Source organism: Pholcus phalangioides, unplaced genomic scaffold, assembly GCF_987345545.1.
Source record: "Pholcus phalangioides strain wild (caught in Gottingen) unplaced genomic scaffold, Ppha-v1.0 ptg000007l_1, whole genome shotgun sequence".
Taxonomy (NCBI): Eukaryota; Metazoa; Arthropoda; class Arachnida; order Araneae; family Pholcidae; genus Pholcus; species Pholcus phalangioides.
Genome location: NW_028301600.1, coordinates 18,270,607 through 18,290,140, shown reverse-complemented (window position 1 = coordinate 18,290,140; position 19,534 = coordinate 18,270,607). Strand labels below are relative to the sequence as shown.

Below are 19,534 nucleotides of genomic sequence, written 5' to 3'. Positions count from 1 at the left end.
ACATGATCTTGATGCCAAATTTTCTCAGGTGTCATCCAATTCTATCCGTAACTTGAGGAATGTAAGGAGAAACGCTCTTTCGGTCACTGGTTCTACCTCCCCCCCCCCCCCCACAATCTGTGTAGCAATTCTGGTGTCAATCTAATGAATGGTTTGAGCTATGGGGTGCTCTGAATAAGACAAGTTCAGTAATAGTCACCATACATAACAAAACTCCTCTTATTGATCACTTCAAATATGTAATGATTGTGTATATATGTATAGATAGGTATGTGTATTTTTAAATGACTTTCACAATGAGTAATTTAACTATTTAACATACACTGTATAATTGTAAATATATAAACAAAAATACCATATAACATGTCATTATAAAGCTGCTGTCTCAACCAGATGCCCACAATTATAACCCAATTATATTCCCCTTTAGACCTCCTGGGAGGACTTACTGAAGTCCCTTGAGGTCACAAAGTGTTTGTATTTAAGTGTTTTTATGTCCTTATCTATGTGTATGTTTGTATTTGCACGTTTGTATTTTGTGATTCGTTTATATAAAAAAAAATTATCAAAAACTTCAGATTTTTTTTTTTTATCAGTATAGTGCTCAGTATAATTAGAGAAAAAAATTATTTTTCATATCGTAGTTTGTCACTTTGGACAAAGTTAAGGATGCCATCATACAAGGCACGTGGATTTAACTGTCCAAAAGCTCAAGCCAAAGTATGGTATTGAAGCTAATTGATTTTTCCTAATGAAAGTAACATTCTAAAAATTTATTTGTCAGATCAAAAAAAAATTGTCCTCAACCATCACAAACCTATCCAAATACTGTCTCTGAATGCTCAAATATGACATACAAACTAGGGTTTCCCTAGGGAAATTTTCCCTGCCATTCTCAGAAATTTTTTTACGATCTTCCGTTCCTGATCAAAAAAATTAATGTTGCCACACCATGGTATTTATAAAGTAATATAAAAAAATTAATGGGAAACATTTGTTGAAAATTTAATTTTCTCTAGCATTGCTTGGGAAAGAAATAGATGAAAGAAAAAAAGTGGGCAGGGAACCTTCCACTCTGTAATAGTAGGCCTATCCATAATAGTAACTCTGTAATGGAAGAGTAGATCAACTTTGCTCAAGAATATTAAGTTACCAATGTATTTAAATATGTTAATAATAATAAGTTAATACACGAAAAAGACACAAACTCCTAATGCATTTCGAAACTAATAGGCGTGATCTTCAGAGAAAAAGATAGTTAAGCACTTATCACATGGTAAATTTTTCACATTCCTGATTCTTAACACCGCAATTGTGCTCATTTAATCTTGCTTCTATGGGTCACACACTAAACTTATGTAGCATGAGCATTTAACATCTATTCAGATTTGAACACATTAGACCGTGAACTTGAAACCATCAGAGCAATTGCGAAAAACAGGGGTTCAACACTAAGATCGTTGAGGAAATAAGTATAAAATTCGTGAAACCAACAAGAGAACACTTCAGAAAATATCACAGAGAGGCCACTCAAAGAAAATGTAGTTGTACCTTAGTCTCCCTCAAGATAAAACCTGATTCTCAAAAAGTTTAACCTAAGAACCACAAATGTTTGTGTTTGTTTGCCTACTAAAACTTAAGTTTCAAACCCCTAAAGATGCTATACCACAGAATAAACAATGGAGCATTTATTACATTCCATGTGGTGATTGCTCTCTTGGTTATGTAGGACAGACAAGGAGACCCATAAAAGCAAGATTAAATAAGTACGTTCGCTGTGTTAAGAATCAGGAATGTGAAAAATTTACCATCGCTGTTCACTGTTGGCAAGAAAGCCATCAATTTAAACTTCAGGAAGCGAGAGTTTTCCACAAAGTAAAGTCCATAGCCGATTTAAATTTCTACGAGGGAACACATATTCAAGCCTTCAAAAATATGTCTGCAAAGCAACAATAAATCAACACCACCGATTGCAGCACCATGGCTTAAATTCATTATGAGTAGGAATTCTAAGAAAATTCAAATAGACCAATCGGGTACCTCCATTTCACAAGCATCCAATCAGGAGGCTGCATTAGTCTTATATGCAGGCTCTCAGCTTCATTCTGATCAGCACGTTTGAAATGAACAAACATACTTTTTTTTGCTGAGCAACTGAGAGTTAAGATTTGGAATTCAATCCAAGGGGGATCCTCGGTCAGCATAAGTGGTTATATATCTTTTTCTCTGAAGACGACACCCCATTGGTGTTAAAATGCATTAAGGGTTTGTGTATTTTTCATGTATTTGCCTTATTTGTTGGTGGCTTCTTAATAACTCTGTAATGGTAAATAATCCTATGTAGTATAATGTGAGAAAAACTATACATAGAGCTTGAAGGGGAAAAAATTGCTCTTTCCTATTTCATGAGACTAATTTTTAGGAACGGGAAAGTGGGAACAGGACAGATAAATGAAAGAGATAAAATCTGAAAAGAAATGTTGTAAAGAGTTTGAGTAGGTCTTTTGTACTTCTTTTCGGTCTGGATACGAATGAAAGGCTGTTCCGCAACTGTAGGAGTAGTGAAGTCACAAATGTGAAGAAAAGAAGAGGATACACAACCATAATCATATACAAGTATTCTTCATTTCATGTGGTTTCACTATAACACAATTTTTCAAAGTTGATTTTTGGAATTCCAACCTGCAAAATTTTACTTGGAGTAACTTTATTCCATACAGGATGGGATTGCTGTTGACTCTTTTTGTAGCAGTTTTGGAGCAGTAAATTTAGTGTTTCGGAGCAGCAATCTGTGAATTCGGAGCAGTGCATGGAATCGAATTATTACCTTTGTGAAAAATGAAAATTTTTTGAACCAAGATAATCAGATTATTAAATTTTGAACATTTTAACCAGTTATAGGGTTCCGGCATCAAAAATCAGTTTTATATATTTGTTAAAACTTGCATCCACTTGTAGGGACGTAAAAATTAGTCACATAATCCAAGTTGGGCGTAAAAGGAAAAAGTTTACAGATCAAACAAATAAGCATACATAAAAAAAACCATGACATTTTGTTGACTCTGTTTCTGTTGACTCATGACTCTGCTTTCCTCCAATTTTTCAAGAACACTACACATTTTTTGTTTTGTTTTTTTTTAGACGAACTTGCCCACTTTCAATGTCTACAAAGTTTTTTCTCTTTATCCCCACTTCTATAATTTTCTGTGCAGTGTTCAGCATAGTTTTTGATGATAACTGAATTTCCAACTCCCTTTCTTCTGCTTTTAGTTTTTAATTCTCATCTGGTTGTGGAACTTTCTTATCAAAAGTTTTTTGGTGCTGAAGTCTGTCTTGGTACTTCTGATGCAAGCTGTGAACAGCTTTCAGAAGATTGGCATCGACATCAATATCTTTAGCATTTTGAGAATGTTGTACAGATTTGATCTATGTTGCAGGAAATGCTTGTTTACACTAAAGCCCCTCTTGCAGTCTGCATTTCCATGTGGGCAAGACATAATAAGCCTTTGACAAGCACAAGCAAAATTTTGAACTTTGCACTTCCATCCCAGTTTTTCAGATCAAATATAGATCCCCAATACTTATCTAACCTTTGATAACTCATCTGTATATCTTCACACTGCAGAGAAATCCATTCATCCAAGAGAACAGGGGTATGTGAAGGACAAACAACTTGCGTTAGTTTTGAGAAACAATGTACTTAATACGTGATAATGAAGTTTTCCAGTCGGAAAACGGGATGCAAATACTTCATTTTTTTCCAGCATGGTGTCCTCAAAAAGTAAAAGTTTGAGCAAGTGCTTCATGATCTAGCAACTAATAGAAATTTTTTGTTGAGAACATTCCCTCAACTCAGCAAGATTGGATTCTATTTCAGCACCAACAACCACATTTTTCCTCCAGTTCTCACTGCTTTCTATAGCTACATTCTGGAGCTCAGCAATTCTAACATTCTGAATATGTTCAGATTTCAGGAAATGTGCCATAATTTTGCTAACAAGAGCTCCTAGCTCATCATACAAAATGTGTACGAGGGGCTCCTCTTTTTGAAATAATGTCAGAAAACCATTGAAAAGTTCAGATGCTTCTTTCAGAAAAAAAGCTTTCACCAAAACCCTTTTATCTGAAAGGACTTTCTGGATTTGATGCAGTCGAGATGAGTCTGATCTGGACTCCTTACTTTTGAATCAATGCTGAATTATCTCTTTCATTAAGTCTGGAATCTTCCTTCATTAATTCTGGAATTCTCTTTCAATAATTCTGGAATTATTGCCTTTATTTATTATTTCTATCCCTAATGCTGAAATTATTTTTTTAATTAATGCTGGAATTATAACTTTCATTTATTTTGAAACTGAAATTCTCTTTTTCATTAAAACTAGAGAATTTTTCTTTCATTAATTTTGGAATTATCTCATCGATGCTAAAATCATTTCTGTCATTTATTGTTTTAAACTCCTATTTATGCCATAACAAAATAACTGGGGATTGTGTGTGTTTTCACAGAGTCACGTGATCTTCCGAAGAATGATGTTGCGGATGACGGTCTCAGCACTGCCAAGGCGAAGACCACTGATGTCATACTCCCTCCACCTTGATAGTGCAAACATAGTGCATCCGCATTTCAGATTCCAAAAACCTGCATCGTCTCCGATTGGTTAAAACCCCAACTTTTTTAGCTTGAAATTTGGTTTTTTAATCAATCAGAGACGACGCTGATTTTCGGAATCTGAAATACGGACACACTATGTTCATACCCAACTACAGGAAACCTTGGCAGAACCGGTTATCTTGATGAATTCTACAAAAAAACCAAAACATACGCAAAGGTTTTCTATAAGTTACAGTAGTAACGCAGAGATTGACGTCACAGCATGACTCAAATGATGTCATCGAAAGTGAAAGTTGCAGAGAGGAAGTTCAGAGAACCCCGATTTGCGCAGAAGCGCCAAATTTTCTTGGAAAATCAACGTTGTGACGCAGTATGTAGCAGGAAATTGCAAATGGTGCAGCAATCCCATCCCTGAACATAGCTATATACAAATCTTTTGACGATGAAATACACTGCATTTGATGATGTAGCCAAGACAAATTCTCAGATACAACTCACCAGATTTCACTGAGGAGCAACTTTTTGCAACACATGATGAAGGCAGGAAAAATTTAATTGAAAAAAGCAGTTCCAATGAAACTATAATTTTCTGCGGAATTAGCTGGCTTTGCTACTAAAGCTTTAATAATTAGACCAAAAATACTGCTTGTCAGCGGATTCACCATTATTTCATTAAAAGAGAGTTATCAGCCTATCGTACCAGGCTCTTCGGTAAAAAAAAAAAAACCTGCACTCACCAAATCAATCAGAAGCAGTGAAGACAGAATAAGTACTAATTTAATTTGCTGCTTAAATTCACAGGATTTATTCATAAGTTTGAATAATTCATTAAAAATTCATTTGCTGTTTGGTTAAATTATTTTAATCTTTCTGAAGAAAATCAACCCCTTATCCCTATCATTCCAGTGTTAAATTCAACTCACTTTACGCGACCATTTCATGGAATCAATTAATTACTTGAAGTGAAGGACACCTGTATCATATATAGCAGGTCTGGACAAATCTGAGGCGCCAGGTTTCCATGGCAACTAAAAAATTGGTATTGGCACCTAAAATTTTCTTTCTTTAGTTAATAAATTACAGGCTGAGAGCAGCAAAAAATGTTTGGCATTTATAGCAGCATACCTGCCAACACAAAAGAGTCACTATGCCCTTAAAAAAGTCAAAAGCAGGATAATTTTTAACCTTTTTTTAGGCAAAAAACTATTTGATGCCAAAAAAAACTGTTCAGACACTTGGATTTACTTGTAATTTGTCCAGCTCTGTCATATAGCACTGGTAGCCTACACACCACCTTGCTTTTTTTAAGGAATTGTATACAGATAAATAAGAAAAACTCTTGCTTTTCATATCACTCACTTTTGGCATTTCAGCAGGATTGTGTTTCAGACAAGATACATGAATTTTACTTCCCAAAAACTCAAAGAAAAAGGCATGGAGAAGGAAATTCTGATGAAAGTAACATATTAAAAATTCATTTCTACCAGGGTTGATAATTTTTATCAAAAAAATATCAAATAAGATTTTTTTAAATTTAAATTCAATATTTACTCATTTTTCTAAGTTTGAAATATTAACTTTTCGCGGTCCTAGACCATGAAAAGTAAATACAAATTTTTCTCATCTAGACAGAAGTTTTTAATGACTACTCTACTTGTTGAACACTCAAATTAAGCAAAATAAAAAATTAATAAACCAAATGGTCCACATATAACCCCCAAATAACCTTTGAAAACGATACAATTTCTGCTTCGGCAGAATCATTAATTGTAATCTGCAACATTTGTATTATTTGGCTATATATCAATAATACCCTGATCAATTAAAACCAATTACATGAATTTTGTAGATAAGATTTGGTAGGAAAAGTAGGACAAAACCGGAAAAATAAGACAAAAGTAGGATATTTTACCAAAAAGTAGGACAAGTGGGAGCCCTGCTAATAAACAATGTTAAGTTCTGAAGATCTTGCTTTGAAAAAAATCCTATTAACATACCGACATATAAGCACAAATCATTCTACATTTAAAACAGTATTGAAATGTGTACTCTATAACAAAAATCAAAGAAGCACATAGCAACTGATATCAATTAATTTAATCAACTTAAAAATATTCCAGAATATTATAAAATATTGCTGTAATACCTCTGAAAAAGAACCATCTTGAATGAACAAAAGCATTCATTACAAGCACGAGCCAATAAACTTTTCTCTATGTTGGTAGCATGATTAAAAATGCATCAATTGGAAAAATTAGAGTTTTAAAGGTTTTAATTATTAGCTTACTTTTGAAAAGAGACACATAAAAAAACCAACTGTGGTTTTTTAAGAAAAAATCAACTGTGATTCTTATTGATAGTGTATTGCCTACTTCCTAGTCAGTAGTACATCCACAAAAATCGACTTTGGAAGACCTAAGTCGATAGTACACTCCACAGGGACGTAATTAGAGGGGGCAAAGGAAGCAACTACCCTGTATGGCAATTTTAGGTGGGAACAAAGAACACTGTTATAAAAATATAGAATTTAAAGCTGTGTGGGGGGGGGGGCGACAAAATAACGTTTGCTCAAGGCGGCGGCTGAATCATTTTCGTCCCGGGCAGCAAAAATCCTAGTTATGGCTTTGCATTCCACGTATAAAAATCTGTCTATGCAGTTGACACAACTTTACTTTTGTAAAGAGACTCTAGAGAGAAACACCTTTCTCTAAAATTTTCTTATCTTCAGAGGAAAAACTAAATTAACTCTGGTAACCTGACTTCACCTAAAAAAAATACTTTCATCATATTTGTTTAAATATTAATGTGTAAATGATTAAAATATGAGAACCTCACTATCTATTTACTCGTAATACATCACACAATTTAAATATTTGAAATTGTATAAAGTACAAAAATAAATGTAAAAATGATATTTTAAAACACAAAATATAAAAAACATTTTTATATTTTGCAGAATAAACACATTCAGAGCACAAAGTTAAACTGTAATTAAATATGCGAAAATGTTCTGTGTAGCAGTCTTTTCCCCTTCACTTGAGGGAGAAAGGTTGGGTAAAGATGAAAAAAATAAATTTGAATCGATTGAGAAAAAATATATTGGGAAGTTATACCACAAATGAACTTATTCTGAAAATCTTTTCAAACTTGGAGATCGAAAATAGCTATTTGTGTTATTTTAGAAAATTCTTGTTAGTTTTGTGTCATAATTGGCAATTTCACCATAATTTGGTGACAATGTCCTGTATTGGTGAATCAAATTTCATGTATTTTTATCAAGGAAATATGGTCTCTGACCCTACATATTATTCAAAATTATTAAATCAAAGTATCTGATTTAAATCAGTGATTTTTTTAAAATGATATGATTTAAATCAAGATAGTCTACTTTCTACCAAATTAAAAAAAAATTGTCTTTAACTATCACAAACTTGTCAAAAAATAAAAACTGCGCTCAAGTTATAAAAATAAGACACAAAAATCAATCAATTTTCCTTTTATGATACTAATATACAGTCGAATCCTGATTTAATGAATTGGAACAAATGAACAATGTTATTCATTAAATAGGGGAAATCATTATATCAGGGTCCAATTGATCAGGAGAATAAAGGTTATTTCATAAGTCATTTCACTGGCAATACTACAAAGTGAATGATGCATCGATCGTGAAAATTACATCAGTTGTAGTTCAAGGCTTCAGGACAAAGCACGTGTTTTTGTTTCATCGATAGTGTAATTTTCTTTAGCAACGCAAGTTAAAGAAAATTTTACAGGTGTTAGTAGATGGCTCAAAATATGCACTGTGAAAAAAGTAGCTGAGGAATTGCAACAGAAAAAGCTGTAAAAAATTAATACAATAAATGGAACCAGCATCAATTTTGGGTACTGCGATTGTTAAGGATCAAACATTATACATTAAGTTCAAAAATTTTCACGGCAAAAATCTAACAGAAATTCACAATAATTTAAAGAAAGTTTCCTGTGAATTAAAAGTGGACTGTGGTACAGTTTCGGATGGAATGGCCAGTTTAAATCAAAGTCCAACAAATGGAGTTGGTTGGTCAAAGTTCCCTACAATGAAAAAAATTTTGACAAGTTCAATCAAAGGTGAAACAATTGCTTATGATCACCTCAGAATCATCATGAAAGTGTTCCATACGAACAAAGTGTCACAGCAGTGTACTATTATGAAGTCATTCAAAAACTGAACAGAGAAATGCACAAAACCTGACCTCAGTTGCTTGAGGCTGTGTCACTCATTCTCCATGACAATGCTCATCAGTACATAGTCAATATCATTTCATTTGTAACATTTATATATTATGAATTTATGTAATTTCATTTATGACATTTATGTATTATGAATTTGTCATTTCATTTGTTATTAAATTATCTAGATAACCACTGATACTTAAAACGATACTCTTATTGCGCATAACATTGAAATATATCTAGCGATCAAAATACTAAATTGTAGGACTAAGTATGTGCAAAAGGTTATATGACTGATATCAGGTTATCAAACAATTGAAAACTGAACTGTCTTAAGGTTAAATATTAGATCTATGGAAACATAAAAAATACAAGAATGGGATAGAAATTTGTCACATGAAAATTAAAAAAAAGCAATAGATATGACTACAGAATGAAATTAAGCTTACGTAATAATCGAACACTAATAATCAAGCGCAGCTGCGCCATTTAACATTTGATAACACATAACTAATTTAGCTGCCTTATCTGTGCCAAGATGATTTCTAAGATAACAAAATTTGAAAATATTCTTTCAATTGATGCATAACTTGGGGGAAACGAAAATAAAAAACAATGTGTTAAAGACAGTCTTTTGATAAGCCTTCGTCCAGTGTTTTCCTTATTGCTGTTGTCCCCCATGTGATAGAATTGTGAATATAGCTTGAATTTATTCGGTGAAATATTAGCTTCTAGCCTCATAAGAGCAACAATTTAAACAAAAATTTTGGGTCTTGGTGTCTTTTATCATCATGTAGGCATAATCAGTGTTTGTGAAATTGTGTTCTGTTAGTCGTGTGTAGGTGCTACATAGTGCCCTCATTTTCTTCGGACATTTTCCTTTATTTATAATTAGTTTTTGAAAATTGATAATGTAAAATAGAAAGTTCACTTGAAAATTTAAAGAAAACAGTTTGAAAAGTCAAAATAGAACAATTTGCATTAAATAAACGCTACACCATTGATATTTATTCACATCATTATATTGGTATCTAATAAAAATATTTATGTTTAGTTTCACAATAATGCAATGATTATAACTATGACTATGCATATTTGGTACCTTCAATATAATGTATTTTTTAAAGATAAATGTTTGCACAGATGCGGCAGGGTTTTGGACAAGCACTGTCCTAAATATAGTACCTGCTTCATAATCATACATGAAAAATAAGATGTGAAGTAGAAATAACATTTACAACAAACTAAAAAATTGAAAACAGAGTTTATTTAAACAGTTATATGAGTGATATTAATTTACTATCAGATTTCCAGCCTAAAACCATAAATTTAATGAAACAACTAAGTAAAAAACCAAATGACACCTTTTTGAAATATTTTTGATTTAGTTCTGCTAGTATTTTTTTTCAATGTTAGTATCATGGAAAAAAAACCAAAAAAAAAACAAAGGTTTCCACATAACATTTTGAAACTTGGACGTTTTGGATAGTTTTTCCCATGTGTCCTGTCCAAAACCCCAACCCTGGGCCCAATATTTTCTTTTGCGCCCGGGGCCTCGACCAACTTTAATCTGCCATTGTAAACAGGTTTGTTTTGTCTCTCTTACGCTTCTATGCTACAGTTATATGTAAAAAAAAAAGTAAGAAAGAGAAAAACACCATTGGATAAAAATACTAACCATACCTTATACTGTACCTATTGTTTGATCAACTTATATCATTTAGTATATTTATAATGATGAATATAATGTTTCAATAGCATGTGTTTGCCAACGTTGGAATTATTTGTAGTTCGACTCTGGACAGATCACATATAGATCTCTTGGGTCTAATATGGATATATACATTGATTTTCTCCTCCTCCCATTGTGATTGTTTTTCCCTTATTCATGTGTTACTCCCCCCCCCCTTTTTGTATGTGTTGTCAATAAATTCTAATTCTATTCTAATATAAACAAAATTAGTATAAAAAATTTCATTATTTAAAAGAAAAAATGAATATTCTTGATCATTCTTCAATTTTTACATCCAGGAGAATATTCTTCTCTCGCATTTCTACATAAAGCTTTTGAAAAATATCTTTTAAAGTCATGCTCAGTTAAAGAGGGGGCGATTGCCCCTTACCATGGGAAAAATTTGTTAATTGGTATCTTGTAAAATACTGGACACTCCTGTGCACAATTAATGTCCCCTACTAACACATCCTTGAATCGACTCCTGGTTGAAGTGGAATACCAGCCTGCCCAATTGAAGTTTATCACAATGTGGAGGACCGCAACTAGATACTTTGTCCCCTGGAGCAAACAGGTATTTTGGTGTCCTTTGCCATTGGAAGCAGCAGTTAAAACGTGAATTTGATGCCCCTTCTGGTTTAGTGCCTGGGGCACCAGACCCAGCTGCTTTTCACCTAGTTGCAGCCCTGAAAATGGGATTCTTATGGGGAGCACATACAGCTTAGGCTTCTCTGTGTATGCCCAGACATGTGACAACTTCCAATGAACAAAAATCTGTGTAACATCTTATGTAGCTAAACTATAATGAAGACATTTAATGGGACAAATGAAATCTTTAAAGGTTTTTAATTCCAACAGCGAGTGAGAATTATCTCATACTGACGAATGATGTTTATTAGTACTTTAATCTTGTGCTTGTTCTAAAAACATTGCAGAGCGATATATATATCTGTCATCATTTTGATAAGATCAATCATGATTAAGCTCATGATCATTGATACTTACTTCGTTGTCTTTATTATTACGAATACCTCTGACCAAATCGGTCAAATTCTTGTCGAATATTCGTTCCAGGTTGCCTTTAACCTTCTTAAGTGCCATGTTTTGAAATATACGCTCGGGCATTAGCAACAGAATTTGTTCACATCACATGCGATACTAAAACCAGCACTATAGCTCACAGCCACGAAATCAAGGCGGTTTTTTAATAATTAATTTAAAGGTACCTTGTAGATACTGAGTTAAATGACACACCTCATTCAGTTCTAGTTACATAACAAACAAGGTGCACACAGCACAGTATGGTAAATGGTACTGCTGTTGACTCACATCACAGCACAGTTGGCTATCGTAACAGATTACGATTGCATGGATAAAGTGACGTGACGTAATCTCTACCATCCTAGCTAGGTCAATAATATCATGGGTGACCATACGTCACGTATTTTTACGTGATTTTTTGAAGCGAAACTTCTTAGTCGGGGTCGTGAATTTTCAGATCCACGTCAGAAAAAGTGAAACGGAGGGATGGATTTGAAGTAACTTCTCTCCTTTCCCCTGAATGAAAAAAGGGAAACGGAAGAACGGAAATAACGTAAGTAAGCTTTCCTTTCCCTTAAAAACTGTTGCCTGAACCATTTGGTGGTTTGTGTTGGACAAAGACAGTTTTCAATCCCTCCTCGTGATGCCGCTGGAATCATAGAACGTCCCTTTAGAGATGGTAAATGGACGATGCACACGGTTTGGAAGAAAAGAAAATTGGATTAGGATTGGAATGGGAAGGAGGTGCAACCTGTTTTGTAAATACAGTACGTTACATACGAAAAGACTCAAAAGCAGGGCGGAAACTAGGGGAGCAGACGGGTCTGGTACCCCTGGCGCCGGACCAGAGCGGACCACATATGCAAATACAAATACAACGCCACAACAAACAAAATGCCCAACGAGGTGGCTGATAAAAAGATGCCCATAAAAATATGGATGTCATATATTTCAAAAATACAGCAACCCAATTAAAAATGCAATTAACACAAATTATAAACAATATATACACATGATAAAATATTAAACAATGCCCATAAAGAATACTTATGGTTGTCTTATTCTAAGAATGGATAGCTTCTCGATTTACCCCAACATGTTTATCGTAATTCTTTTTAAACGTGTCAATCGTGTTACAATTTACTACCTCCGGGGGTAAGCTATTCCATTTATTAACAACCCTATTAGAGAAAAATTCCCTGCGACACCATAGCCTTGCATTGTCCCTCACCAATCAGTACTAGTGTCCCCTTGTAAAAGCAGTCGATTGGCGGTGTACTAAAAGTTCATGGTCCATCCCATTGAAAATTTTGAACACTTCGATCATATCTCCTCGACACCTGCGTTCATCCAATGTAAACATATTCAAAAAATGAAGTCTCTCTTCATAACTCAAGCCCTGTGTGCCAATAAGGACACGCGTATCTCTTCTCTGCAACCCTTCAACCAAGTCTATGTCTCTCTGTATATGTATGGTCTCTAAAACATTACAGCAGACTCCAGTCCAGGACGAACTAAGCCTCGAAAAACGGAAATATGACTTCAGGAGAACGCAAAGAGACCTTTTTGAAAATAAGACCAAGCATTCTATTTGCTTTTTTGACCACCGCTGAACAATGTTCAGAAAACCTAAGCCGCTCGTCAATGAGAATTCCCAAATCGGTGACCCTGGTTGCTTCCGAGATAGTGACACCATTCAACTCGTAAGAGAAACGTGGGTTGTTCGAACCAAAATGAGCGACCATGCACTTATCTACGCTAAACGTCATGCTCCATTCATTTGCCCATGCTTCAATCCTGTTTAAGTTGGTCTGGAGCAACTCCCTATCGCTTTCATTCCCGATTACCCCCATTAACTTCACATCATCTGCGAATTTGCTAGTAATCCCATCGATACCCTGATCAAGTTTGTCGATGAAAAGTGAAAAAAGTATGGGGCCAAGCACACTTCCCTGAGGAACTCCACTTGTGACGTCTGTCCAACCAGAGAATTCCCCGTTCACCATAACTCGTTGCGACCTATCTCTTAACCACAATTCTATCCAATTCAGCAAGTTGCCCCCTATTCCAATCTCGTGTAAACGCTTCAAGAGTTTCCCATGTTGGACCCGATCGAATGCCTTCTGGAAATCAAGGTAAAGAACGTCGACATTTTTGCTCTTACCCAAAGCCTTAGTCACGTAATCATAGAAGCAAAGGAGGTTAGTTACACATGACTTCCCCTTCCTGAACCCATGCTGATTATCCGACAATACATTATTCTCGTCTATCCACTTCACAAACTGCCTTTTGATGATAATTTCCAAAATTTTCGAGAGGGAGCTCGTCAAACTCACTGGACGATAATTTGACACCGCTTCTCTACTACCCTTCTTAAATATCGGAACAACAATCTCTCGTGACGATACCCTCAGCAACACTACTCCTGTATATCTGTGCGACTGGCCCCAACAATTCATTAGCACCTTCCTTGAGAACCGTGGGATAGATATCATCTGGTCCTGGTGCTTTGCTTGCACATACATTTCTTAGAAGATTTAGGACCTCCACGTCTTCTACTTGAATATCGTTGAGGGTTTTATTACCCCATGCAACACGCGTATATCGAATATCATTATCTCCATTAAAAACCGACGCGAAAAAGTCATTGAAAGCACTACACATGCCTACATTGCTCTCTAACCTAGAGCCTCCTATCGAGAGGGGGGGGGCAACTGTCCCCTTACATCTATTATTGACGTATCGAAAAAATGATTTTGGGTCAGAGCCAATGTTATCAGCCAACCTAGATTCAACTTCCTTTTTACTATCCCTTATCGCTTTCTTTAACAGTCTTCTTTTATCAGTAAACAATGGTAGGTCACCTCATCCACTTTTATACTCTCTGAATGCTCTTTTCTTTTCAAGATAAAGGTTACGCATGCTATCCGGGAACCATAGAGGGTGCGATGTGCAAACACGCTTTTTTCGAACAAAGGGTATGACGTCGTGAATGTATAATTCTAATATTATTTAATGCTAGATTCTGGTCTTGATAAGATTCTTTTTTTGAATTGATGAAGAACTATTATTAGGTTGTGGAACCCTGGCTCGCGCCAATCAAGGTCTAAATATATTCCGTCTTTTCACGTGTTTTCAACGAAGCAAAACTTGAACTTTTTCTTTATTGAAATTGTACAACCATGCCATGCCCCCCCCCCTCACATGCTAGTGCCAGGCCCCCTCAAACCAACCACACTAGAAATATATTTAGTGTGATGTTGCTCAAACCCCCTTCCCCGAACAATTTTGCGCATCTCCCTCGCCCAGATTATGGTTTATTTTTGAAGTAAAAAAAACGAAATCTCTTCGGGAAGAAAAACATTATGAATGCCCCCCCCCCCAACACCTACTAGAGAATTTTCAGTGGGTGTTTTCAAGTGGGTGTTGCCCCCACCCTCGATTCCCTTAATGAGAAAATCCTGCGTACTCTACAGAGTGTGTATAAACAGTAAAACTTCGCTACAACGACACTCGATGATAAATACCTCTACACAATATTTTTTCTAATCTTATTTGGAAGTGCCTAGTATAATGCTAAATTCTCGATACAGCGATATCCTTTACTACATGGAGGAAAGAATTCATTATTCTTTCCTCCATGCCTTTACTACTATAAATCCCTCCATACGGATATTGTTTTTTATAGACTTTGAAACCACGTATATATACATATATATATATATATATACACACAAAGGTTTTTTTTTTATATTTCGCTCAAAATTCCCCTTCTATATATTTTTAAATTCTTCAAAAGTTTATTTCAAGTGTGTTTAACAAACATTGGGTATTTTGCACTATCTACCTTTCGAAAGTGTTTATTAAGTTGCCGGAAACTAATTTCTGTGTAGTAAGTAGTAGTACACAAAAGTGCTGTGCAGTAAATCATTTTATAGATGGAGGTTTCCGGTGATCCATGGTCAGGAGGGCCGTAAGTGGGCGAGGGGAGCAAGCGGGTCTTTTTTGCCAGACCAGAAGGGGGCGCAAATTTCACCTCTCAACCTCTTATTAAATATTACATGGTGGCGATAAAATGTTTGCTTGCCTCGGCTGATCAAGCATCTAGTTGTGGCCCTGATGTCAAAGTCAATGTCAAAGTCTCTCAATTTAACGACAATACCTCTACTATGATATTTTTCTTCGTCCACAGAATATCGTTACATCGAGATTTCACTTAGTTTGATTATGAATATACACAGTGTCAAATTTATCCTTAGTTTCTCTCAGATAAGATATTTATCGCATCTCTATAGTTTCTTTGATCATCAAGAAAGTGTACTCATATTAGGGATTAACGTTTCCTAGGTTTTTCTCAATCCCGGGAAAGCGGGAATTAGAGTACGCAAATCCCGGGATATCGGGACCCAAGTAGTCGCCTGACGTCACATATGACATGAAAATTTGGTAATTTTCTCTGAATGACGTCAGTCAACAAAAAAAATCACGTCATTTCAAAGTCATTTAATGAGCACGAACGATAAAGGTCAAGAAATACCGTGATACTTGATGACTTTAATGAAATATCAGGTCATTTCATGACCTTCATTAGCCATGAAGGTCATGAAATGACGTGATATTAAATGGCGTAAATGATTTTGCGTCATAAAAATCACGAATTTCTTTCGAGCTGAAAAATTCTGTTCCGGATGAAAATATAAAAATTATCCAAAACGTTTGTTAATGAACCTTCACAGGGTGTTTCAAAATTACCCTAGACCTATTCGTTACTGGCTGTACTTTTAATTGCAATTTTGTTTGAATGGAAATGTAAAACTTTTCAATGAGTAATTGTTCATATAAATTTATCGACACGTTATATAAATTATAATTGCATCCATATCATGTTTTTTACGGAAGATCAGAGGATCTATGAAATCTGTCAACAATTGAAAAAGATGCAATAGATTCTTTAACGTAAAAAAAATGAATTTTAAAATACTTTTCTTTTCGATAATTATAAATAACGCAAATAATTATATTTATAATTATTATATTATTATATTTTTCAAGGATAAAAAAATAAGAGAACGAAAAAAACTGCCATCGACTAAACTTAACAGATTAGTTAACAGAAGTTGTATAGCTAATCAATACTTGTGAAGTCTTCATAAAAATAGCACTGGATGCTTCCTACTACGATAACGCGGTCGGTAGAGGCATGGCGTGAGATACGCCGCATTTTCCCCCTTCCGTCTCGTCTCTTCGAATAGCGCTATCTATCTTCCGAAAGTTGAACTATTTACAAATGGTCATTTTTCACGTTTCCAAAATGGACATAATAACCATTTTATCACGTCATGTTTGAGACATTTTATGACTTTCAAAAAACGTTTTTATTAACGTCAGGTGACAACTTGGGGAATTTACCGGGATTACAGAAAAATTATTAATATATTATAATGTTATTAATATTAAAGTTTATTGACTAATATCATTAATAATTACATGTTTAATTAATTAATTTCAAAAAATTGTAACTAATACATTGATTATTAGAAATAATTTGTTCTCTTCTCACCAAAGGTTCGACTCCAAAACAGGTCGATGTGTCTGGGAGGGGGGTGAATGTATCTCGCGGATTGCCCAGGGCAGGATTAACCATTAAGCAAAATAAGCACGTACTTAGGGCATCAAGAGAAAAGGGGCACCACAAAAAGTTATCAAATTACATTTTTTATTAACCACCTTTACGACCAAGAGTGTAATATTGCATCCAAATGCCAGTGGAATAAATTCAAATAAGTTCTATTTTTTTCCCCAATCCATCATCGCGAAGCTTTGTTGCAACCCCATAGTGTTTTTTCTTCTTCTTGGTTTTTTGTATGCCCCCTGATATAGTGATTTTTCCCCCATATATACGGTGACCATATTTACTCGAGAGAAATACGAGAAATTGGGATTCCAAATACGGGAAAATACGGGACATCTCCAATTATTGCCAAAAATGACGCCAAAACCGAACAAAGTCGCCAAATATTGTTGAAATAACGGAAAAATCACAATGGCGGGAAATGCAGCATTACTTCTAATTCCAGTGGATTAAAATGAATTCCACGAAAAAAAACGTTCACTAAGACAAATGTGGGAGATTAATATTCTCATTTATAGTTGTAGTTATCATAATATAATTTATGAGTTGAAAAATAATTTCAATCTTTGACTTCAATAAAGAATAAAAATTCGAGTAGGCTTCGTACAAAATACGGGGAAAACCGGGACACTTTTGCCAAAATGTCGGGACAGCCAAAAAAACAGAAAATACCGGGACTGTCCCGGGAAATATGGGACGTATGGTCACCCTACCCATATATGATATATTTTTCTTGTTAGAGTGAGAGAGAGTAATCTACTTTGTACCAACATTTTTATCAACTTATCTATTATACTGTTTTACTTTTTATATTTTTTTCTTCCTTTTCTTTTCTACTTTTTTTCCTTTTTCTAACGCGCAGTTAGGTTAAGACAAGATTACCATATTTATTACCGATTCGTCAAATGGAGAGCATGCGAATTTCTTGCCAATCGTTTGTAAACAAAAGGGTTAATGTAAATTTTTTTTCACAATATGCACCATTACATAGAAAGTCCTCAAAGATCATATTGGAAATGAAAGTATCTTGAAATTCCTCTTTGACACAAGATGAGATGCATATGCTATTTCCGCAGCAAACATATTGAAATCTAAAATGTGGAGAAACTAATAATATTGCAAGCTAGAATTCACGTTAATGCTGAGTTTTTGAAATGAGATTCCTTCAGGGCATTCTTAACAGTATCACAGGCTCCAGAGGCTTACGCAGGTAGAGGGCTTAATCAACACCCATTAGAAAACACTGAAGATTCTCTAGTAGGTGTTGGCTTAGTACCTTTCAATTGACGATTGAAAAATTGAAAATATTTGTATAAAAAGAATTAAAAAATGTACCGGAAGAAAATACTTTTATGTTACCAAATTAATATCTGTTAATTTACACTCATGTCCATAAATTAAGGATAATTCAGAATCACACGGAAATCGAAATCTAAAGTAAAAATTTCACCTGTAGAATTATCACACACATTTGCAAGAATGATATGCAAATTTCAGGAAGCCACCAGATGATGCCGATAGCACGTCACAATGACGAGAGTGTAAGAGGGGGGTATATAAGGAATGGTGGCAAAGAAGTGAAATTGTTCACAAGAGTTCTGTAAGGCGCTCAGTGCCATAAGCGAATAGTTATGACACAGAGGACGCATGTGGATGATTTTTTACGTGGTAGAATTATCGGCCGCCTGGAATGTGGGCGTACTCAGATTGAAGTATCCGAGGAACTTGGAATTGCCCAAAGTGTCATCTCTAGGCTTTGGCAACGATTCCGAGATAACGGAAATGTCAGTAGACGTTACAGTACAGGTCGCCCCCGACTTACAACGCCGAATGAAGACCGGTATTTGGCAGTAACTGCCAAAAGAAGCAGACAGAGCATAGCATCCGATCTGTCTCGTCAGCTATCTGCAGCCACGGGTACCACAGTTTCAAGGCAAACCGTGTACAGACGTTTGGGAGATATTGGTCTATATGCTCGCAGGCCTGTCAGATGTGTTCCGCTCACGGCAACTCACTGTCGGCAGCGATTAGCCTGGAATAGAGAACACGCAATGTGGACATCGTCACAGTGGGCTTGTGTGATGTTGTCCGACGAGTCCAGGTTTAGCTTGCACTCTGATTCACGTCGGACTTTTATATGGAGAACGCCAGTTACCAACAAGACAACGTCATTGAACGACACCCTTACGGTGGTGCAGCATTGCTCGTTTGGGGTGGAATTATACTGGGTTCCAGAACAGATCTGCATGTTCAAACCGGAACCATGAAAGCCCAAATTTATCGGGACATCATTCTGGAACAA

The 19,534-nt window shown here is 35.2% G+C and overlaps 1 protein-coding gene across 4 annotated transcripts in view; it reads right to left on the bottom strand.

Annotated features, from left to right (window-relative positions):
- Positions 1-11,925, bottom strand: part of g (adaptor-related protein complex 3, delta 1 subunit-like garnet) — a 281,738-nt gene extending 269,813 nt beyond the window's left edge. For 2 of the 4 annotated variants that reach the window (XM_089232769.1, XM_089232770.1), the window contains exon 1: positions 11,565-11,824. In XM_089232769.1, the coding sequence (XP_089088895.1) occupies positions 11,565-11,684 (120 nt within the window). In that variant the 5' untranslated portion in view covers positions 11,685-11,824. Of the gene's footprint in view, positions 1-11,564 lie in introns of all 4 variants that reach the window. The other 2 variants (XM_089232772.1, XM_089232771.1) reach the window with 2 other exon arrangements.
- Positions 11,926-19,534: the final 7,609 nt, after the last annotated feature.